Source organism: Gobio gobio, assembly GCF_949357685.1.
Source record: "Gobio gobio genome assembly, chromosome: 25".
Taxonomy (NCBI): Eukaryota; Metazoa; Chordata; class Actinopteri; order Cypriniformes; family Gobionidae; genus Gobio; species Gobio gobio.
This window is the reverse complement of record NC_137121.1, coordinates 1,465,360-1,489,799: the sequence shown is the minus strand read 5'-3', so window position 1 is coordinate 1,489,799 and position 24,440 is coordinate 1,465,360. Positions and strand designations below refer to the sequence as shown.

General features: G+C 38.9%; 1 protein-coding gene across 1 annotated transcript in view; it reads right to left on the bottom strand.

The window, feature by feature from the left end:
• LOC307121779 (NACHT, LRR and PYD domains-containing protein 14-like) overlaps nt 1-23,413 on the bottom strand; it is a gene marked incomplete at its 5' end in the record, with an annotated part of 37,616 nt that extends 14,203 nt beyond the window's left edge. Inside the window, 10 exons of the mRNA XM_079809536.1 lie at nt 2,827-2,997; nt 3,169-3,342; nt 5,131-5,304; nt 6,960-7,091; nt 7,452-9,054; nt 9,743-9,811; nt 9,918-9,939; nt 10,031-11,754; nt 14,140-14,240; nt 23,358-23,413. Of these exons, the coding sequence (XP_079665662.1) occupies nt 2,827-2,997; nt 3,169-3,342; nt 5,131-5,304; nt 6,960-7,091; nt 7,452-9,054; nt 9,743-9,811; nt 9,918-9,939; nt 10,031-11,754; nt 14,140-14,240; nt 23,358-23,413 (4,226 nt within the window). The remainder of the gene's footprint in view (nt 1-2,826; nt 2,998-3,168; nt 3,343-5,130; nt 5,305-6,959; nt 7,092-7,451; nt 9,055-9,742; nt 9,812-9,917; nt 9,940-10,030; nt 11,755-14,139; nt 14,241-23,357) is intronic.
• Nucleotides 23,414-24,440: the final 1,027 nt, after the last annotated feature.

Sequence of the window (24,440 nt, the reverse complement as noted above, 5' to 3'; positions counted from 1 at the left end):
TAAGTAGTACAAACAAAAAAGTGGACAATACAAAAAAGGCAGAGTAAATATTTATGTCACTCCACTCTGCTTTTTTGTGTTTTTCTCTTACTGGTTTGAAATGAAATAGGAAATAATATTAAATGAAACTTAACCTGAAGACAGATCAGACAGCTCTGAGTCCGAATCCGGCTGAAGTTCTATGTCTTCTCCACCTGAGTCACAAGGGTTTACTTCACTCAGGATCATTTCCAAGGCCTGCTGAGTGGTGAGTCTTGTCTGCATTTTCTTTTCTTGGAGAGGAGGTTCGTACACCACAGAATTCTTGAGGGCACTGAAGTAGTAGGCTATGTGCAGTGAGATTTTATCCACCTCAGCACAAAAGGATTAGATGTGCTAATTCATACCTGTTTACACCTGGGCAAGACCCTACATGCCAATGTGAGACATTATCAAGTTCTCTGCTTTTAGCAGCCCTCCCTCCCCCACACATACAAACAAGCCACCAGCAACCATTCACACACACACCCCCAACCCCCCTGCAGATGGCTCAGGTAATGACCACATTTACACATGAATTGATGCTAATGATAGCCAAAAGACTAGCCAGTTAGCATCCACTTGGCTAAAGGAGGGGTAAAAATCTCCGGGACTTCTAGTGTTAAAGCTGTGAGAACTACACTCACATTGTGTAAATTATTTATTGTTTATTGTAGTGTATACTGTGCTGTGAGTAATTGTGTGCGCATCAGATGTGTAATCTGATGCTGCTTTAAATGTTGTACATGTCATGTCATGACTGCTATGTTGCTCGGAACTGCACCTAAGAATTTCACCAACTGTCGCACTTGTGTATATGGTTGTGTGACAATAAAGTGATTTGATTTGATTTGATTTGATTGATCTACAACCTCGATCTGTGTTATGCTTTCAGTGGCTCATGATGTGCAGCAGTCGTGCAAATGGTTTGTCACAGTGTTTCCCAATCCTGGTCCTGGAACCCCAACACTGTACATTTTCTATGCTCTTGGTTACATGCTCAGATGATTTGGTGTATGGCTGTTGTTTTTCATTTACTTACACTTTCTCTGCTATCACCTCTCATCAGTCATAATTACGGCGCTGACACCTGAATGGGCGTCTCGGTAATAAAAGGCAGACGCAAACCGGAAACGGCAGGAGGGATCGGGATCTTTTGTTTTGCCATGCTTTTTGCATGTTTTTTTTTTCTCATTTACTTTTAGTTTGCTCCTTGAGAGCATGATTTCTTTTTGAGTTAATTCGTTTTTTTCCCCCTTTTGGTGGTTTGTCCTTGAATTATTTTGATACGTTGAATCTGTATTTTCTTTCATAGTTTTTTTTTTCTTCTAATATTTTATCCCGACCAAGAAGTAGGGCACAAGAGAGAAGATCATGTGACTTCCATTTCGCAACATCTAGGGAAGCGCAATGTTAACACACTAGGTAAGGAGCAGGTGCCATCGTTGGGTTTGGGTTTTGTTTACTTTTTCTTATTTTTTTTAAGTTATTTTTAGTTTAGTGGGGAATGGGATGTTTGTGTGTGGGTTTTTGTTTAATTATTTAATTTATTTAATTATGTTCCCAATCCCTGGTATCTGCCTCTGTGCTTGTTTCCCTCCTGTGTTCATTTTCCCTCTTAATTATGTTATTGTGAATAAATTACCCCATTTTCTTCATTTAAACTCCATTTGCTCCTGTTCTTTTTGCACCAGCACAGTCGATAACTGGGAATCTATTTATTTATTTCATGTTGTGTTCCCTCATGCCCTTAGCCATCTTTGGGACGTAACACTCTTTAATCTGACATTCCCATCGGAGTCTTTACTAATGAGTTGATCAGGTGCGATTGATTTGGGAGACAACTAAACTGCTGAGGAAACTCCAGGACCAGGACTGGGAAACCAGTCCACACGAAGCCAGAGCGTTCCCTATCCAATCTTTTTTTCCCCCCTTGTTTCAAGAAATATCTGCGTACACACGAGAGCATGAAAACGTCTCAAAATGATGTAGTATACATGCCAGGCCAGTATGTGGTGCTGTAATTCTGCTACAGCAATACACTAAAAACAGAGAAGAAGAGTTGCGGCTAGAAGGGGTACGGCAACAGTCGGAGGTGAGGCAAAATCTCATAATAAAATAACAATAAATAAATGTGCTACTTACCAGATTGTGTTTCATTAACGCCTACACCTTCCCCAACCCTAAACATACCCTTACAATAATGCAAATACAGGAATTAAACGACGCAGTATTGATGTGCGCATGCCCAGTGCCCATAGTTGTATCCCTTCTAGTCTTTCCCACGCAGGGCGTGTTGCGATGACATAACCGTTTCACAAAATATACGGATTGGCTGTACAAACGAAAACGCAAAGGTGTCGTTTTCAGATTTATCCGCTCTGGGACCCGGTTTAAAAAAATATTGGTTTCATGCTCCCAAAACGCCTGATCCGTGTGGACGAAACGCTGATATGGTACAATATTTGAACGTATAGCATACAGCTAAACACGGCTCCGTGTGGACGGGGCCAAAGAACTGCTTGCTTCTGCTGACTAAGAGGTTCATTCACACATTTTAATAGTATTTATAGCTCACCAGTTAATAAAAAGGCTGTGTGTCTATAAGAAAAGATTAACTCTAACTGTAGATCTAAATGAATACAGTACAGTTCTCTCACTATTACTCAAATGCCAGTGATTAACCCTCTGTGTGCTGATATTGGTGTGTGTGACACAGGTTGCTGACCCCTGCTCTAAATAAGCCAAGAAGAGAAAAAAAGTGTTGGTTCCATCTAGACGAGACAGGCTCTTGATTCCTCAACTCACCCCAGTTTCTCCAGTTTACACTGAGGATGTTCCAGTAGAGCTGAAAGCTGATTCACTCCTGAAGCACTAATGTTATTCTCACTCAGGTCCAGCTCTCTCAGAGACAGGTTTGATTTCAGAGCTGAACTCAGATCAGCATAACCTATGTCACTGATATTACAGGATCTCAACCTGTGAGTGTGAAGAAAGGGACAACAAATGTTTTTTTAATCTTCATGTGTATTTCCATGCGTCAAACAAAAATAAACTTTCACAGAAAAGAATCTACTTGTTGAGCATAACTAACAGGTCAAATTGACCTTCATTCAAACAAATATATGAAATAAAGCCAGTGACACTCACCCCAGTTTCTCCAGTCTACACTGAGGATCTGCCAGTAGAGCTGAAAGCATCTTCACTTCCAATTCACTAATGTTATTCTCACTCCGGTCCAGCTCTCTCAGACGAGATGAGTTTGATCTCAGAACTGAGCTCAGAACAGCATAACCTCTGTCACTGATTTGACAAGATCTCAACCTGTTTTCAATTAATAAAGTGATAAGACAATTACAAACTCAGAGAGCAAAGTGTGTGTGTGTGTGTGTGTGTGTGTGTGTGTGTGTGTGTGTGTGTGTGTGTGTGTGTGTGTGTGTGTGTGTGTGTGTGTGTGTGTGTGTGTGTGTGTGTGTGCTAGACTGCCAATAAGGGTGGCACGGTACAGGAAAAAACATCTGAACCGTTTGGATCGCCTGTCTCGGTTCGGAGCGTGTGTGCGGCACGGTTCAACGCATGCGCAATGTAGCCTTGTGCCCGTATGTTACCTCAGACAGCAGCGGGTGTCCTTTTCGTGCAAAATAAGAATATGTGTGGACATACAGTAAAAGACAGTAAAAGTGGAGTGCTGCAGGTCACATCACATGATGAAATGGCAAGTGGGAGAGATAAGGAAGGCTGTAATGCCGGCTTCACACTGCTCGCGCAAGCAGTGCGTTGGCAGGGCAGAAGCCGTGCCCGTTGTGCATTCACACACTGGAAGATGCGCCAGCCTGCCAATGCATAATGAGCTGCATAATGAGCTGCATAATGAATGAGCTTCAGGTATGTGACCGAGAACAACAGAGCAAAGGAAATATATTTTTTTGTAGTTTATTTTATTTGGAATGTAGTCAACAAAGGCCTATTATATTTTAAATGATCAAAAGATTTGACTACACTGCAAAAATGCTCTTCTTATTTGGTATTTTTTCAAATAAGAAGTTTCAGTCCAAATATTTAAAATTATTAAATCAAAATTTCTGAATACTAAAATAATATTTACAATATTCTGCATAATTATAAAAGCTCGAATAGCATTGCATTATAAATATAATCTATTATGAATACAACCAACATGGTATAAAGAACACAGATAAACCATATATTGTCGCGATTGTGTGTTTATTGTCTTCAAACGTGTCTATCTGTATGTTATATTGATCTCAGGAAACTTTGTTTATGTCAGGGAGTTTCTGGAATGTCACATGGTATACATCTTCTTAGTCTATGCCATATATGGACTACATGTGCACGGAGCGCCCTCTGGCTGCAGTATGAACTGAAAACACAACACATAGTATCCAGCGCTCATAATGATTACATCTGCGCATTTTGGGTAAAGATTGAATAAATAATACTTCTCTGTATAGAAATTTGACACAGACATATGAGAATCTATCAATATTTCTCCTCATCTGCACACTTTTAAACTAAAAGCCCTGAGGGATGTTGCTTTGTTGTGTCTTCATGATGAGAATAGAGGAGTGTTTTATGAATGAGAGCAGCTGAGGCTCATATTACAATCTAAGGTACCGACGTGGTTTTCATATTCATAACTCCTGACAAATTAACAAATTACGGTCACTATAAGACATTGAGAATAAAACTTAGGTAAAAAAAAAAGGAAGCTTGAGTCTTAGATCTTTTAAGTGATGTATAGTTTGTCAAGGTAATTACTTACATCTGACAGTAATTTTGAGCTAATTTAAACAAAGAAAGCTTCAGTGCGTCCTTGCGCAGGTTTTTGACAGGTTTTAAATAATGTAAATTTTCTGAAGACATTTCATTTTCTGAAGACAATCAGATTAGACCTCATTTACAGTTAGGCTGAAGATCGCGCAAAAGCACATGTTTTTATTGTGACTGTACACAAAAAAAATTAAATTTAACAGATTATAATGATGTATATTATTTGAGTCACTTTGGCACTGATAAGAAAAAAAGCGAGTCGATCAAGCCGTCACGACTGCCGACTCGAGCCGGTTAACAAGTATGCACAACATAACTCACCACAGTTTCTCCAGTTTACACTGAGGATGTTCCAGTAGATCTGAAAGCTGCTTCACTCCTGAATCTGTAATGTTATTCTCACTCAGGTCCAGCTCTCTCAGATGAGACGGGTTTGATCTCAGAGCTGAACTCAGAACAGAATAACCTCTGTCACTGATTTTACAAGATCTCAACCTGTGAGTGTGAGAAATATGAAAAATATGGTAAATAAGGCAGAAAAAATAAATCAGAATTAGAGGTCGACCGATAGTGGATTTTACCCATACCGATAACTAGGTTGGACCGCACTTGCCGATAACCGATTAATCGACCGATAGTTTTTAAAATAGATACTGGATTTAAAAAAAAAACATAAGTAAAACAGTGCTGAACTTTATAACAATAAATAAACAAAACATTGCTTATCCATGAAAATGTGCTAAATTAAAAACATATAAACATCAATATTAAAATGAGAAGTTCTAACAGAACAAATTCTTTAAAAAATAATTTAAACATTAAGATATTACAGGTCAAATGTGTTTCTTTACCAATAACCTAGAAACATACATGCACATTTCATAGGTAAAACTATACAAGTCCCTATGCAACAAGGATGTATTAGCTCACATGAACTATAAGCATTATGCACACATTTGTACAGCATGTATTAATACGAGCAATACAATTGTACCTTGATCATTCATGTTAGTGCATTAACCAAGGTTAACAGATAAAAATACAAATTCAAACTCAATTTAATGTTGACATTAACATACAAACAATGAACAATACTTACACAGCATTTATTAACCGTAGTTAATGTTACAAATGTAATCTTATTGTAAGTCATTTCATACAAATCCAAACAGTCTGCTTTTTTAGAAGGCGATTATCTAATTAAAAAACAAGTGCGTTTCTGCTTTGTTTATGTTTCTGTCGGCAGCATGATGATACAGTTTGCTTTCTCACTCCTCACGTGTGAATGTAAACACAAGGCGTCAGTGAGTTTTTTTTTCGCCTCTAGAGGCCGCTCTCGTGCTATATAAATGCCAGCAGACCCTTCTCAGAGCTCTTGTACTGTGTAATGACAGCGCACCCTTCTCAGCCGCTCCAGCAACGGACGCAACACGGAAAAACTATCGGTGTGGATTTTTGCCGATAACCGATTGTTCCACCAATCTGCTATCAGTGCCGATTAATCGGTCGACCTCTAGTCAGGATACAATGTGAACCAGGTAATTTTTATATATAATTGTGGAAAGGTATTTTAAAGAAATATCTTCACGGACTGCAGTAGATTTGCCAGTTCTTGCCATGACTCCACCAAGACACTTGCAAGTTTATTTTTTTGCAGAGAAATATATACATATACATATACATATATATATATATATATATATATATATATATATATATATACTCCACAAGTGTACAGTTGCAATTTGGTAGAGGTGCTCTTGCACATACAAAAGAATAAACAGTGTCCACAAAGCAATCTTGTTGGTCAGGTTTTCATCTACTTAATGATTTTCACATGATCATGCTGTCATGAATTACCTCTGTCTCATCAGACGATTGGTTTTTATAATGTAAAGCTTCTGCTAAGATTCCCTTTAGTGGTAAGTTTCATTCATGACATTTCCCCCTTTTAACAAGTATATAATTTCATACTAGTATCATCCCTTATACCAAGCAAAACTTCACTGTATGCCATGGTAAGCTTAAATGACCCTAACTCACGACCACTATCCTACCACTTTTTACTCTTTTGTTGTTTGTCACATCAAAATCTAAACAACTAAAGTATTCCTTGTGAAAAATTAATGACCAAAAACAATACTACTCACCCCAGTTTCTCCAGTTTACACTGAGGATTTTCCAGTAGATCTGACAGCTGCTTCACTCCTGAATCTCCAAGTATATTCGCACTCAGGTCCAGCTCTCTCAGATCAGACGGGTTCGATCTCAGAGATCTCAACCTGTGAGTATGAAGAAAACACATTAAATGCAAATGCCTAGAAAAGTATAAAATAAAAATTACTTGATAACAAATAACTCAGATTAGCACAAGTTTGGAACCAATTCCACACTGATATATCCTCCATTGGGGTATTAACAAAAAATGTACAATAAATAAACAATAAATAAGTGGCAAATAAAATATAAAATATTATCTGGCTTTACATGGCTAAGAGAACCAAATAAGAGCAATGTTCAAACACTGAATTAAACATGTTACCGCTGGGCTACAGTATATAATCAATACATTTTAAACATTTAGACAGTTAAAGGAAAGTTATTATTTGTATGCATTGCACAGCTCATATGCATTTACTCACTCATGTTCTCCAGATGATTTGAGCACTGGTTGAAGCTTCAGTTCTTCTGATTGAGGAGATTTGATCTGATCCAGCTGCTGTTCTGGGTTCAGAAGCACAATCATCAGAGCGGAAAACTCAGCAGGAGAGAGTCTGAGTCCAGATTTCAGACGTGTTTTTATCTGATGGATTAGATAACGGTCATCCAGCTCTCTCAAAGCATCAAACAGGAGACTGCTTTCGACTGCATTTTCTGAAGAGGAATTCATGATCATGGTTTTGATGTGTTGAACTGCATCTTGACTGGATGAAGATCTGCTTCTTCTCTGTGTCAGGAGGTCTTTTAAAGCTCTCTGACTGGACTCCAGTGTCAAACCCAGTAAGAAGCAGAAAAAGAGATCCATCTGTTTCTGTAGAGCGATGTTCAGCACTTTCTGGAGCGAGTTGTAGTCTGTGAAGCTCCGCTCTCCAAATTCAAGATTTAGGCTGGAGAGATCTCTGAGATGGACTGTATTTCCTCCATTAATGACCTCAGTCACATATAAAGCTGCCAGAAACTCCTGTGTTCTGTGATTCATGAAACAGTAGGACTTTTTTTGTTCATCTATCACTTTTATGATTGATGAGCTTGCTTTAACACGTTCAGCACTGAGTCCATAAGGTTCAGCACAGAAGTTAGAGCTGCCGTTTACCAGCAGGTCAAACGCTATTTTCCCCAGAGCTATGATGGTCTCTCTTCTCTCTCGATTCGGTTCGGTCTGAGCTAACAGAAATCTGCTGTACATCTGAGTGAGAGTCTTGGGGAAATCTGAACCTGTACTGATCATTTCCTCTGGAATCGCTGCGATGATTCTGCAGTAATCTGGTGAATAACACATGCTGTTGATGCGTGGTGGTGATTTCTGGATGTGACTGATGACTTTATTGGCCATAATCGGATCACTGATGCTCTTTCTGAAATATTCCTCCTTCTGTTCATCATTAAAGCCCTGGATCTCTGTCACACGATCAATATATTCAGCAGGAATCTGATTGGCTGCTGCTGGTCTGCTGGTGATCCAGATCTGAGCGTTTGGAAGCAGATTTCCCATGATGAGGTTTGTCAGTAGATCAGAGACTGAGGCTGGTTTGTTTGGATCAGTAATGCTCTTTGTGTTTTTGAACTCCAGAGGGAGTTTAAACTCATGTAGTCCATCAAAGATCAGCATGATCCTGTCAGAGTTAGGGTTCAGGTGTTCAGTGTTTTTAAAGCATTGCTGCAGAAGCTCCATGAAGCTACACTCCTTCACTGTCTCTCTGATAATGTTCAGCTTCTGGAAAGGGATCAGTAATACATATTCAATCTCAGGGTTTGACTTCTCTTCAGCCCAGTCCAGGATGAACTTCTGCACAGTCACAGTTTTTCCAATGCCAGCTTCACCCTTCATCAAAACTATCCGGATTTTTTGTCTTTCAAAGATGTTGTTGCTTATGATCTCTTTATTGTCAATGATGTGAGAATCATGTTCCTCTGTGATGTGCCGCTCAATGAAGACATCGTTCAGTAGTCGTCTTTCTCCAGGTGATGTTTCTTCATTCAGATACTGAAACTCCTCCTTCAGTCTCCGTTTGAAAGTCTCTGATACTAAAGAGACACAAACAGCTAAGTTACTTTCACTTCTCATGCTTTTCATGTATGTTTAGATCAGTCACATTATCTATTCTATATTAAGAACTTTTCTCCAAGAGAATAGGGAACATAAAACACTCAACACTGAACTAGAAGTCACTTCTGTGCTACAAGAGTTTGGATAAAAGACTGGAACAGCATGGAACAGATGAAAGCAGGCAACATATTAAAAGGAATGATTCATGTTCAAAACTGTATGACTTTCTTCTGTGAAACAAAGATATTTTGAAAAATGACACACAAAAAAAAAAAATTCCCCCATGCAATGAAAGTGTTTTGATGTTATTTGGTTCCCAACATTCTTCAAAATATCTTATTTTGTGTCCCACAGAAGAAAGTAAGTCATACAGGTTTGGGTGAGTAAATGATGACAGAATGATAATATTGTGGTGAACTTTCTCTTTAAAGTTTACTGACAGCATTTGTGACATAATGTGAGGCCACATTATAGGCTATGTGTCAACATAATGCCATAGACCTAGTCTGTGCAAAGTGATATCCAATCTATCAACTAATGTAATGCAATCTACCAAAGTAGGAGTAAACTAACCCAGTCTGTATGTCTGTAACATAGAGGGATTTATTCACCTAGAATTGTAGTCTCACCACAATAAATATTTTTTTATGAAAAAGAGGCACATACGGTGAAAAGATTCATGAGGTCCGGAGGTAGTAAAATGGAGCGAGTGATCCTCTCCTTTGATGTCAGTATCTGCAACACACAAATACAACTGTTGTTATTCACAGACCACCACAATTCAACGAAGTGTTGCAAAAAAAGGAAAAGAAAATATGGGCAGGAAAAATATATGACTCACCAATAATCAAACTGCTCTTTCTCTAAAGGAAACATGTGAAGATAATTAATCAAGACAAGTTCCAGATTACTGACTCACAATTATTTTCTTTAGCTGATAAAAGATTATCATACCTCTGTGACAATTTTTTCATAAATGATCATCACTTCTGTGGTGACGCTGATGACATCACTCTCTACAGTGTAGTTGAGTTTCCCCAGCGCTGCACATTTGATCTTATATTCAGTTCCTGGTCTCAGATCAGTCAGAGTAACTGTGTTTTCATCCTTCATCACAGGTTTAGATGTCCAGATTATGCCCTGCTTCAATTTATACAGTAATCTGAGCTCCACTGTAGCAGGACATGATGGAGGAACCTTCAGAACCACACTATTCTCTTTGACCTCTTCAGTGATTGGACAGGCTGGTTTGGATGGAGGAATAAAGCAAACAGCTTCATCACATTCACTTTCATAGAGCAGAATGCAGGAGCCAGGATTATTCTTCATTTCCTTTGAGGACACAATGAACTTGGCTGGTTTACGGTCTTTTGAATCCATCAAGTTCTTAAATATCTTCAAGTTGTTCCTCGTGGTCTTGTGCATCTCAGGAGTGAGCCAAGACTTCTGCTCTGAATCAAGGCTGTTCTCATATTTTACCTTTGTTAAAGAATTCAAATTGGCATTTTGTTGTTGAAGCAGCATGTCTGACCAATCCAGTGATGTGAATGTGTAACAGACCAGATTTTCAACCTCTAGATCCATCAAGACCAGATCTATGTTGACTCCTATCTGAGCACCAGCATCCTTCAGCTGTCTGAGGATTAGTTTAATGACGTCAGACTCTCTTTCTCTCTCTTTCAGCCATTCTGCCAGGCCTCGTTCACTGAATGGAGACTCATCGTGTTCTTGTAGAAGATCATTCAGGTCAGTTTCCTTCATCATGTCTCCACGGATGTTTGGCAGCAGAGAGCCCAGTTTCTTCATGAGTCTCAGTTTGTACATGTTGCAGTTTTGCTTCATTTGAAGGATTTTATCATGAAATTCAGCAAAAGTTGAAGCAGGCAAATCTTTCAGAAGGTCATTGCATTTCATCACAGTTCTATTTAAACTCTCAATCACTGATTCAATCGCCATGATTAGATCCATGCTGATGTCTTTCTGAAGTTTTGAAGCTCCTGAGTGAAGTTTGTCCAGAGGATAAAGCCAAACTCTCAGAGGAACAGCCAGCTCTTTTTTTTCTCCCAGCAGTTTTGGAAGATCAGAGAAAACCTTCAACGCATCTTCAAAAGAGGTCGGGTTAGACGGTAGCTGGAAGTCCCCATAAAACGTGCACGTGAATTTTTGGACTGCGTTCTTCTGATTGTCATTCATCTTCAGATTGATGTTTACATCTACTGAAATGCATTTGAGCTTCTCAAAGGCCACTTTTGCTTCTCCTTCTACGGCCTTTATCTCCTCATCAGAGGAAACTTCTCTGTCAAACACAAAGCAGGCGTCTGCTCCATACAGCACTGCTGTCACCACGTGTGTCGCGGTGTCATTATCAAGCATCTCATGATGAGCTATATCTGCAGATGCCAAGTGTTTCATGGTCAGCTCTTCAAACCTGCAGGTTGAATGATAATGTAGCGTCAGTCTCTGCTGTTTGAAAGACTCCTTGGTGTCGTTGAGATATTTGGCTGATCCTGTGACATTGATGAGTCCACCTAAAACACTCAGTTTCAGAGAGCCATCAATGTTCATTAAGTTGGATTTTTCATGAATAGAGTCTGAAGCCGTGACTTTGAAACTGGTGGTATTTTTGGGACGGACTTGTAAAGTCTGCTGTAGCTTCTCTGGATCCCACAGTGTGATTCCTGCAATAGGAAAACATACACTAAACTTTACAGTTTTATGTATCTATATTCTGAAGTGTTTTTACTGAGGTGTTTGTTCATATAACATTCACACTGATAACATTCACACTGATTATATAACATTTTATTCCTAAAAACATGGTGATTTTTTAAAAGTCGGTTGACAGTATTTTCTGATTTATTGAGTGATAAAAAGAGAAATTGTCCCACGCTGCAAATTGACTTCAACCCTGTTCCCTGAAAAAGCTGGAATGAGATGCACTGATTTAGCACTATGGGAAAAACATCTTTATTTGACCGTTGAAGTATGTGTGGCAAACACTACAAGAACATAAAATGCAAGGTCGTGAGCGGTTATAAATAGACATGAAACGGGTGCGCTTTGTGTGGTGAAAGGCGGAGGACAGAAAACTTTGAGAACGACTGGAAGCATCATCGAAAATGTGATTTTAGGAAGATAGTCGAAGCAGGATGCCGAATCGACAGAGCCTGCAAATCCCCAAATCTTTAGAGTCAGAAGCTTGTCAGGCGCTAGTGGTTCAAAAAGGTGTCTCGACTAGCCCCTCAAGGACTTTGGCCAAGTCCCACAAAGGGATCTTTTCTCTAATGGGAGGCCTCAGCTGCCTCGCTCCACAGATGAAGAGGGCATTCAAAGGGTGCTTCCCGACTGGAGCCCCATCAATCAGAGTATGACAAGCCGATAAGTCGGCCACAAATACACTGACAGTAGCGAGCATGTTTTTCCTGCAGAAAATCCAGCACTGAAACAATCTGGCAGTGAACTGGGTCTGCATGGCGTGCAATTTTTGGCCTTGCCCCGTTCGATTGCTCCTGATCGGTTGCGCTTGTCTGCCTCCTGCCTGCCTCCTGTCTGCCTCATGCCTGCCTGCCTCCAGTCTGCCTCCTGCCTGCCTGCCTCTTGTCTGCCTCCTGCCTCCAGTCTGCCTCCTGCCTGCCTGCCTCTTGTCTGCCTCCTGCCTGCCTGCCTCCAGTCTGCCTCCTGCCTGCCTGCCTCTTGTCTGCCTGCCTCCTGCCTGCCTCCCTCTTGTCTGCCTGCCTCCTGCCTGCCTCCCTCTTGTCTGCCTGCCTCCTGCCTGCCTCCCTCTTGTCTGCCTGCCTCCTGCCTGCCTCCTGCCTGCCTCCTGCCTGTCTCCTGCCTGTCTCCTGCCTGTCTCCTGTCTGCCTCCTGCCTGCCTCCTGTCTGCTTGCCTCCTGTCTGCTTGCCTCCTGCCTGCCTGCTTGCCTCCTGCCTGCCTCCTGCCTGTCTCCTGTCTGCCTCCTGCCTGTCTCCTGTCTGCCTCCTGCCTGCCTCCTGTCGGTCTCCTGTCTGCCTCCTGCCTGCCTGCCTCCTGCCTGTCTCCTGTCTGCCTCCTGCCTGCCTGCCTCCTGCCTGCCTCCTGTCTGCTTGCCTCCTGTCTGCTTGCCTCCTGTCTGCTTGCCTCCTGCCTGCCTCCTGCCTGCCTCCTGCCTGCCTCCTGTCTGCTTGCCTCCTGTCTGCTTGCCTCCTGCCTGCCTCCTGCCTGTCTCCTGCCTGCCTCCTACCTGCCTGCCTCCTGCCTGCCTGCCTCCTGCCTCCCTGCCTCCTGCCTGCCTGCCTCCTGTCTGCTTGCCTCCTGTCTGCTTGCCTCCTGCCTGTCTCCTGCCTGCCTGCCTCCTGTCTGCTTGCCTCCTGCCTGCCTGCCTCCTGCCTGCCTGCCTCCTGCCTGCCTGCCTGCTTGCCTCCTGTCTGCCTCCTGCCTGCCTGCCTCCAGCCTGCCTCCTGCCTGCCTCCAGCCTGCCTCCTGCCTGCCTACTTGCCTCCTGCCTGCCTTCTGCCTGCCTCCTGCCTGCCTCCTGCCTGTCTGTCTGTCTGCCTGCCTGCCTGCCTCCTGCCTGCCTCCTGTTCAGCAAAGAAAAGCTAAAATAGCCATTTTTCGTATCTCCAGACCAGTAGGTGGCGCTGAAACACTGCGTGTAGCCTCAGGTCATGCTTGTGATGACATGTACCAAGTTTGGTTTGAACACGATAAAGCATTGGAGATATTGCCTTAAGTGTGTTTTTGCAAACGTTACGTAAAATTTGTTCGCGCGTTTATCAAAAACGATTTGACGAATCAACTTGATTTGTAAGATTTTTTGTCATCCACACTTCATTTTTCACAGTTGCATTTTTTATCCTATTCACCTGGTGTGCCGGACTTGAGATGTTCAAGATCTGAGTCTAAATATTTGGTCGCTTAGCTCAATTCATTGATAATAATTAATTTGGTATATTATATGATGCATTTATTCACCACTGACATTTATATAAGCTACAAAACTTTTGCTCCATGAAATGATCATTTGTCGTGGTGTCATAGGTTGTATACGGTAACTGTCAGTGAGTGAGTGAGTGAGTGAGTGTACCTGGTATGAGAGCATCTTTCCTGCAGTCATACAGCATCCCCAGCTGGAAGGGTCGCCCTAGAGCCGCTGTTTCAATCACATTCACTCCCACTGAAGCCATACTAAACACACAGAAACACACATCAGTTACTGACCCTGAACACTTATTTAACTCACTGACTATCAGTATAAACCAGACATGATTTTTATTGAGTTTTGTTTTGTAGAAAGTCTTTCTTTAAAGTGAATTTCGTTTTCTATAAATTGTATTTTAATTTTGATTAAGGTTTCTAATTGCCTGTATATTTAATAAATAAGAAGCAAACCAAGAACGCCGGGAATGGCCTTTGAGTAATGCTGCGTTCACACCAAATGAGAATAGAGCGTCAAAATTGCGACTACCGCTCTAGTTGGACGCTTGAACCTTTTGAATCTATCATTGATGTCTGCCAAATCATTTTGACTGCAGGGCAAAGAGAAGTTTCATAACTTTATTTTGTAGGATATTGAAAGACGCCACTGAGGCTAATCATGAGCGGTAGGGCTGAACGATATGGACAAAATTTCATATCTCGATTTTCATGCCAGATATCTCGATATAGATACAATACGATATGACTACGTGTTCGGTGAAAACCAGAATCTGAATTAAAATGTGTTTGATTTAAGCCTACATTTCAAAAATTTGTGTCAGAAAATGTATTGTTTTTAAGCCTTTGGCACGTACGATCACAGGTGTAATCAGTCTAGGCTGGAGCGGATGATCAAGAGCATCACATGATCAAATGTTGAATTTAGCCAGAGACAGGCGCGCTCAGAGCTGTCATATATCACAACTTTTCAGTGTTTTCAACCACATACTGTTTATTTTAGGTTTCAAACATATAAATTCACATAAGTACTAAAAAACAATACATTTAGAGTTTGTAAAATACACACTGATGTCTATGGAAGAGGTAATAATAATCCTTTCCATTATAATTCGACACGTATCAGATATCAGATACACATTGTGTAAGTAACTTCAATGTTTACTCTATTCTATTCCCAGTTCACCAGCCACTTACTTTTAAGTATTTCGGGAGAAGTGGATGAATTCACGTGTTGTAAACATAGAGGTTGTAAATCCAACAGATCCGATTCTCTGAACTGCGTCTGCGGCACAAACTAACATGGCGGCGCCCATCGCGCATACAGCTCAACTAACGCCAACGTTATAAAGGTGTTTAAACAACAATATACTTCCACTTGCATGTATTTGACAATCGGAATATCAGATTTCATGCCATAGCTAACACATTTGTGAATATTCTGAATAAAAAAGGAAAAAATGACATAAAAGCAGATCATCATTCATTCAGCGCTGTTGCTGCTGCGGTGTGTCACGTGACAAGCAATGACGCGTCACCATGGAAACGCCGCCCCCCCTCTCACAATATAGTTCCCCTGTCCCTGTAGTGTGTGTGCGCTGGCTTTAGCAGTGCATTCAAGGGCACTTGTAAAACTGATGTTTGTTGTGACTGCCAGAGTTGTATGCAGGGCGAGCGCGGAGAGGGGAAATCTATATCGTCTATATCGTTGCTTTTTTCGATAGTAATATCTTGAAAGTTCATATCTAGATATAGATACGATAACGATATATCGTTCAGCCCTAATGAGCGGTCCATGGCACCTGTTACCCATGGCTGTTAAGAACTGTAGACTACATCAATACATTACAACAATTTCGTGCTATGGGCACTGCCACTGATACAGGCAGCGGATGAGCCATTTTACTCTGAGCTTCTGCTTTTCAAACAAGTGTGACAAAGGCATTAGGCTAAATAAATTCTCTAATGTGGATAAAGGCATATTTTGTACACATCACTATACAATACATGTCCTTATTAGGAGAAAATATATATAGTTTTAACAAGAAAAATGTTGTTTTTACGACATAAGATCTCGTTATTACTAGGGGTGCACCGATCCGACTTTTTCAGTCCCGATACCGATACCGATGCCTGGGCTTTGTGTATCTGTCGATACCCGATACCGATCCGATATATTGTTGAATTAATAATAAACTGTATATCTTCCACCTTATACCTTCCTTGAAGAGACTAAAGGCACCAGACTTTACTAACTAAACATAACTAAGACAAAATAACAGATGTATGTAAGGTGTTGAATTCTTATTTATTTAAAACACAATTGTGCATTCAAATCTAAAATAGAATGTAATCTAACTTCTTTAAATAAATAAAATGTAGCAGTGGAAACAAAAAACAGTGTATTGGTCAAACATACAATAGTAATCTGACAGTTACCATACATTTTTTACACTACAGATAATTGTTTTGGTATATAATCATATCAATATTAAAAAGTAGCATTACAAATTAACAAATAGTCTAATTTTCTACCATATGCAATTTAATAAAAAATTTCAGCTAGCTAATAACAACTTTGTTCTGGTTTCACCTCACTCCAGATTAAATGATTGTAGGCTAGGCCTATTTATTTTACTACACATTGTCAACAGAAATAAGATGAAATACTGTTGATAATTAAAAATAATTCTTACTACCCACTCTTGCTAAAATGGGTAAGCACACTTGTGTTCTCATTTCAGTTGCGTTCTGAGTAAATTAATAAACTGAGTTCATGAGTTCAGTGTTGGACAGATCAGTTGTTCTGGCCAGTCGTTAAAATGATTCGGTTCAAAGGAGTCATTAGGTCACGAATCGGACATTAGCAGACGCGTTGTGTGCGAATCCCGTCTGTTAGAACATCTCGAAAGATGTCAACACACAGAAAACACTTCATAACTGGATATAATTTGTCTCCCGCTTATTGAAAGTATGCTTTATGTCAGCTGGTCAGAGAAGAGTCAATGTTTTTTGAGCGCAATTCACACCCAGTGATAATTCAAGGACAAAATTGTCCGAATGTGTCACGTGCAACATGGTTTCGGTCTTCCGAGCTTTTGATTTGGATTAATATGTGAAATATGAGAGCGAACACTGATTATTTTGAAGACCCAGAGAGCGCGCGCGGGGGAGGAGCTCTCAGATCGGTCTCTCTGTCACTCAGTCACAAGCGCAGCATCTGTTCTACATCACTCGTAAATCACAATAACTCATCAAATTAGGCTTTGGCCGTCAAAAAAATGTCAATGCAGGAAAGACCCTGACTTTGCAGTAATACCCTCGAAACAGCGACGAACTAGTTGGCGTGGCAAGCGTGAAATATCTCCTCCACACAGCCGACTCTCTGGCTCCCTCCCTTCTAGCATGCGACACACGTGAAGCTGACGAATGACGTAGGTTCTGCTGCGACGGAAAAAACACCTGGATCGGCTTGTGGATCTGTTAATTTTTCCGATCCCCGATCCAGCTATTTTGTCAGTATCGCGGCCGATATCCGATCCTAATATCGGATCGGTGCACCCCTAGTTATTACTACATAAATGAGTGGAAAAAATTATATGTAGGCTTATGTGGCAGCAATGCATCACCATATATTAGTACTTAAGGTACACATTGCTACTCTACGGTACTAATATGCACCTTTTAGAAGTTAAAAAAAGTTAGGGATGCACTGATATGAAAATTTTGGCCGATACTGATAACCGATAATTCTTTATATCAGAAAGCCGATAACCGATATATTGGCCGATAAATCAAAATACAAATGTTGATAAACTTTGAGAGCCTGATTACAAAAACAAAAGGCTCACCATTAAAAAACATATCCCAAACACTTCAACATAAATCAAACCTATACAGTACAGTAGCCTAGTTTGACCCGTGTAAGATTCCTCAACATTTCAAATTAATTTTTACACTCCTATGGCCAACTTACTTTATTAAAAAATGGTAGCGCTTTACAATAAGGTTTAATTTTTGTTAGCATTAGTTAACCAACAATGAATGAACAATACTTAAACAGGATTTATTCATCTTAGTTAATGTTAATCTCAACATTTTCAGATCCAAAGTTGTGCGTGTTAACATGAGGTAATGCACTGTGAATGGACTGCTAATAAACACAGACATTTATTACTAACATTCACAAAGGTTATTGCTCTCTGTGTGTTAGTTAATGCTTTAACCTTATTTGTAAAATGTTACCAAAAATGATATTGCCTAACAAAAAATAAAAATAAAAAACCTAAATACTAATGCAAACAAGTCTTTGGACAGCATTACTTAGGCTGCATAAAGAATAAAAATGCCTGTCCATTGCATGGAATAGGAAATTATTTTAATCAAACCATAACTTACTGTTGATGAAAAAATATGAGAACGATAAAAGTGCTAGTTGTTAATAATTTATTATTAATATTATTTTTAAATGTTTAATATTACAGTAATAGTAGCTAACATCTTTAATCTTGAGACTGGTATTAGTCTATCAAATATCGTTGCTAGAGCGCGAGCTGAAGCTAATGAACAGCTGTAAACTGAAGCGCTTTCACCAGCTCATTATACACAGGGCAATTTTAAACACCGAAGCTATTTATTCAAAAATATGATTTATATTAATTGTTTTATTGAAATGCTTATCATACTGAATGACTGGCATACTTCTTGGTTATAATTTTTTTAAATACAAATTTTTATTTCTATTTTCCATACACTGTTTAATATCATTAAGTTCAATACCTACCATAAAATCAGACCATATACAATGCTATGGTCTAAGACTTAGGATGTAGTGCAGAATGTGGACTGTTTTAGGGTGCCTTTCTAGTGGTTATAGTATCTAGACATCTGTAATTTTATGGAATAGAGCTCAAATAGTGGAAAAGAGTTTAAAAATTATATGAAAAATACAGCATATTAAAATGATTTCTGAAGGATCATGTGACACTTACTGAAGTAATGATGCCGAAAAGTCAGCTTTTACAGAAATAAATTACATTTTACAATACATTCTCATAGAAAACAACTATTGGAAATTGTATTAATATTTCTTAATATTTGTGGTTTTACTGTATTTTTGATCAAATAAATTCAGTCTTCTTCTTTCAAAAAACATTTTAAAAAGTCTTATTATTTCAAACGTTTGATTACCAGTGTGTAAAATAATGCATATGAACTAATTAGCAAATTATATATTTATTTTCATTTATGACACTTTCCATTGGCTACTTGAATATGAAAGTTGTCAGTTTTAGCATGATGTATGTGTAGGCTAAGCCTTCGTTTCAGAAATATATTTTGAGTATTATGAATAATTTGAAAATGATTGTGAAATTACTGAAGAAAGCCTGGAAACAGAAAGACAAACATTCCCTCAGATATGCTGAAAACTGCGACACCTACGCTAATGTTTCTTTGTGCATTCTCTGAAGGAATTACAATCTGATTAATTCTAAAAGGTCAGCAGTATCAGGGCTCGACATTAACGCTTGTCCGGGACAAGTGGATTTTTTGAAGGGGCAAGTGAAAAATAATTTTACTTGCCCGACGGACAAGTATCCTGGTTAAAACGTCAAAACAAAAAATAACTAGGGAATCACCAAAGTGCTATAATGATTCTGCATTCAGTTAGTGTAAGTGGAGATCGATAGTGGATAATATAAAACGAACTGAAGTTAATAAGGTTGAGCTGTTGAGGCTCGCGCCGCCCCTCGAAAACAAATGAGCGCCGCTCACACACAGAAACTCAGTTAACATACACAGTTAAAATTGTGCAGTTTTTATATTTATAACATATGATACAGTTAAGCAACATTACACTAACAACGACTGAAAATGACCCTGATTTCATACGCCAGTTCCATAAACAATTAGTTAACATTAAGTCACTTACATTTTAGAAGCAATATGGACTGTTTTTGCTCTATTTCAGCAGCGAAAATAGTTCCAAACAAATATCACAGCAGAACCATAACCCATCTCACAGCATCAGTGTGTGTTAGTGAATGATTCAGCGGTTTAATGAATCGGTTGAATCAAAGATTCAATGACCTATTCTTAAACCACCGCCAAATTCTTGAATGAATCAGCCGTTTCACTGAATCGACTCAATGACTCGCTCATTCAGACGGTCACATGCTGCCACCTACTGGTGCTTTAGTTTCATCTTTCCAACATTTCTTATTTGTATATTCAAAAATATTTAAAATAATCTCATAACATTATTTAATGCAGTTGTAATTTTTCAGTGTAAATTATTTAATTTGATTGGTAACAGCCTATAGTGTCTTATTCTTATTAATTTATAGATCAAATTTAAGAATATAAAATATAAATGAATAAGCATATCCTATATTTAATAAGATTATGGAAAAATTACCTTTTTAAAAAGGTACAAATATGACAAATATGCATATTTAAATATGTCAAAGCTGATTAAACACTGGTGAGAATATTGCTTCAGTATGGATTATATTCACAAAAAAAATCCGGACAAGCAAATGTTTTACTCGGACAAGTGAAAGACAGATTGACTTGTCCGAAGGACAAGCGTGTGATCCGGCTTAACGTCGAGCCCTGGGTAGTTTACATCCCTGGAAATTAATGTTCGTCGTTTAACATTTTTAAAATCGTTAACAGTCGGGAAATATTGCTGTAGCCCATTGACTCATATTCAGCTCAAATACTGCAATTTGATTGGATATCGCAAACATTTTGGCATTGACGAGCGCTTTTACACCACTGAGACTGAGCAGGCTATAGATTAGAGTTTTGCCTCAGGTGGGCTGCGCGGGCCATTCGTCTGGGCTGACGGAAGGATATAGGCTACGTAGTTTTACTATAATTTATTCTTCATATATTTACATAGCAACGGGCCGGCCCACATTGTCCAGCGGCCCACCGGGAAAACGCCCGCTACGCCAGAAGGCCAGTCTTCCCCTGTTTGAGCTGAAACTAAAAATGATCAGCGGTACAAAGAAGCGCTGCGGGTTATTAACTCAACCAAACACATACTATATGAGATTAATCAGATGTTTATACAACATACACTTAATATTACGACTTATATAGGCTATGCTTAAGACTAAAGCGGTGTGGACGCGCTCTTCCCACAACAGCTGGAAAACAACAACTAAACCCAGAGGATTCACAACCATTATTACAAAAATGTTCTCATTACACTGTTAAGAACTGATTAAATAACATATATTACAATAATATCAAATTTGTCTTATTTTAAATAAACACAAAAAACAGAGATGAAAAATTAACTTCAGTGAGAAATGTACTTTTGCGTTGGTTAAATAAATGTTCAGTTTTTTTTTATTTTGGCACAATTTTTCTCTATATAATGTTGATATATTTTTTTCCATAGGTTTATTATTATTATTATTATTATTATTATTATTATTATTATCATCATCATCATCATCATATTATAATTTATTTTTATTTTTTTTATTATAACTGAAAAAGTGTGTATTAACATTGGCAGAATCATATGAAGTCCTATATAGTGTTGGTATGGCAACTACTAAATGCACAAAGTTTCGTCACGCTGGCATGTGTGGAAAGTGTTAAACCATGTGTTACAACCACTGATCTATATAGAGAACATCACACACACACACACACACACACACACAGAGTAAAATCAGTGGTTACACCTAACCCTGTGTTAGTTTGTGTCCCGCTCTCCCCTGCTATACATTGAGATAATTCATAACTCTTGATTAATTTCCACTGAGGAATCTTTGATCGGTGTAATTCTCTGTGAAAGGAAATCTTTAATGTTCTCTTACCTGAGCTTCTCTTCAGCGCTTCTGTGCCAGCTGGAAAGTTGGATATCTATTTCTTTTGAAAGATATTATGATTCGTTATGAAAATAAATCAGCAGATTAACAAAAGGTACCGTCTGAAAAACACACAGGCTAGATTATTTCCCACCGCGTGGGTCTTTTAACAGTCAGTTTATTCAAGAGTGAAACAAAGAAGCCCTCGATGTGTTTCTGTGAGTTTTCCGTCAGTTTTTATCTTCGCCAGTTTCTCTCAAACTACGAGGCGCCGGACTGGACAAACGCGAAGCGAAGAGAGAGATATTGAACCACCCGACCAAGTAATTTTATATATATATATTTTTTTTTGTTGCACTTCACGGACGGACCTAAAAGCTGTGATATTCTATGAAGAAAGTATGCTATTAACAAAATAAAACATCATGGATCACTGTCATAGGTCACCTATCCAGGGTGCAGGACCACTTGAGACTAACCCAATGATGAATAATAGATAATAACTTTAGTTTAACACAATACTCGAATTACAGTTATCAAAGTTTAGCTCAGTTTATTAATAAAGCAATATTAAAACAAAGTGCTGCATATTAATATTATTCCTAATAAAAGAAACCAACATTAACACAGAACAAGACACAGAAACACACACACACACTCTCCAGAAATGTTATTGTGGAAATAATCACACCAACAATCGGAACATCTGTCTCTAGGACTGACCACAGTGATTATATTAATCTCCTTATGTTTTTAATAATAAACATATTTCTGATGACAGGCTACCCCGACATACATTAAACATAAAAATAAACATTATTCTCATTTGTCACACACTTTATTATCACTTTAAAGGGATAGTTCACCCCAAAATGAGAACCCCATGAGTTACTCTCCCTCAGCTCATCCTCATGACATTCTCCTTTCAGACGAACACATTCTGAGTTATATTAATAATGTCCTGGCGCTATCCATCATAAAAGTGCATCTTTCCATTATGGGTCAGATTATGATCTGAGAGAGACAGGGATGTCATGGACTGATATTTCTAACTGTTTGTCTGTGAGCTGTCCAACACCACTTAGACCAGGGGTTTTCAAACTTTATAATGCCAAGGACCCGAATCTTTTATCACGGACCCCCTTCCTAAAATCCATCTATATATTTTTATGTATGAAAAAACATTTAAACTGTTATAAATAGCAAGTGGGACATTATAAATACATTATACTGTTTCCAGACTTAAATTGGCTCTACTTAATGTTGGATATATAAACCTGAAGAACATTTTCAATTAAAAATGATTTGTATAAGCAACTTTCAGAATAAATGTATGTAAGCAGCTCACAAACTGCGTTAAGAACCCCAGTGAGCGAGATAAATGAGACTATAGAGAGAAAAACTCACCAGAAAGATACAAAGCAAACATATACAATTCTGGGAAGGCCAAAAAAAAAGAAGTGAAACATTTAGAAATGAAACCGTTATAATGTTTGGTAGACTTTATAAATTCTTGTTTTGTCTTTTCTCTTATAACCTTCTGGAGGACTCCAGTTTGAAAACCCCTGACATAGACAACTCCTTCAGTGACATCTCTGCTAAATGTAAAGTCTTGACATTGATGCACTGATTCATTTAATTATCAGTCAAACAGCGAACGCTGGAGTTACACTCGTTCTAAGCAAGCGTAGGCTACTAGGGCAGCAGATTACATGTTTACAATATTACTATATTTCGTTTTGATGTCAAGGGCGTTTATACTGATGATGCTGGCATTGTTCAATTACATTGTAGGAAGTCTAAGGGCCTAAAATAGCTCCTAACTTGCCGCTTTATGAGAAACTCTTAAAAATAATGGGCGTGTCAGTCTTAATTTTAGGACTCCTAAATTGTTGTATTTCACAAAGCATTTTAGTGTTAAAACCAGCTGGTAAATCTGTGAACCGTCAGGTGTATTTAGTTTGAGAGACGGGTGAATGGAGAAGGGAAGTGAGCTGTGCTCATGAGTTTATAGCAGAAGTCTGAGTTTCAGCTGAAAAGCTCTCCTGCTAGATTTGTGTTGGTCTAAGTGACGTGTCTAAATCATGTGACGTGTTCATTTCGTTGACGAATAATTTTCGTCATAATTTTCGTCATAATTTTCGTCAACGACCTTTTTTCACTGATGAAAACAAGACGATAACTAAATAAAAACTAGTGTTGGATGACAAAAACTATAACGAAAACCAACTGTCATTTTCGCCAACGAATAAAAGCGAGAGGAGAATGTTAGTGAGGGATTAGGGAAGAGATCGGGTCAGAACTGATGTCCTGTGTATCAGATGCTGATCTAACGGCGGGAAAACACGGCTCACTCATCCCCAATCCAGCTCCAGAGCGGCTCAATCAATCAATAACACACATTTATGACAGACCAGTGTTTATGAACTAATGCTGATGAATAATGACAGTGTTTACTTTATGATGTTTATATAGTAATATGTTTTAGACGGTTGAAACAATGCATATTTATCTCCCTCATCTGAATTTGAATGAGCTCCTGCAACTGCAAAAGTAAAGCAATCAATGTCAATGTGTATTTCCAGCTTGTTTATCATTAAAAGTCACGCATTATATATTC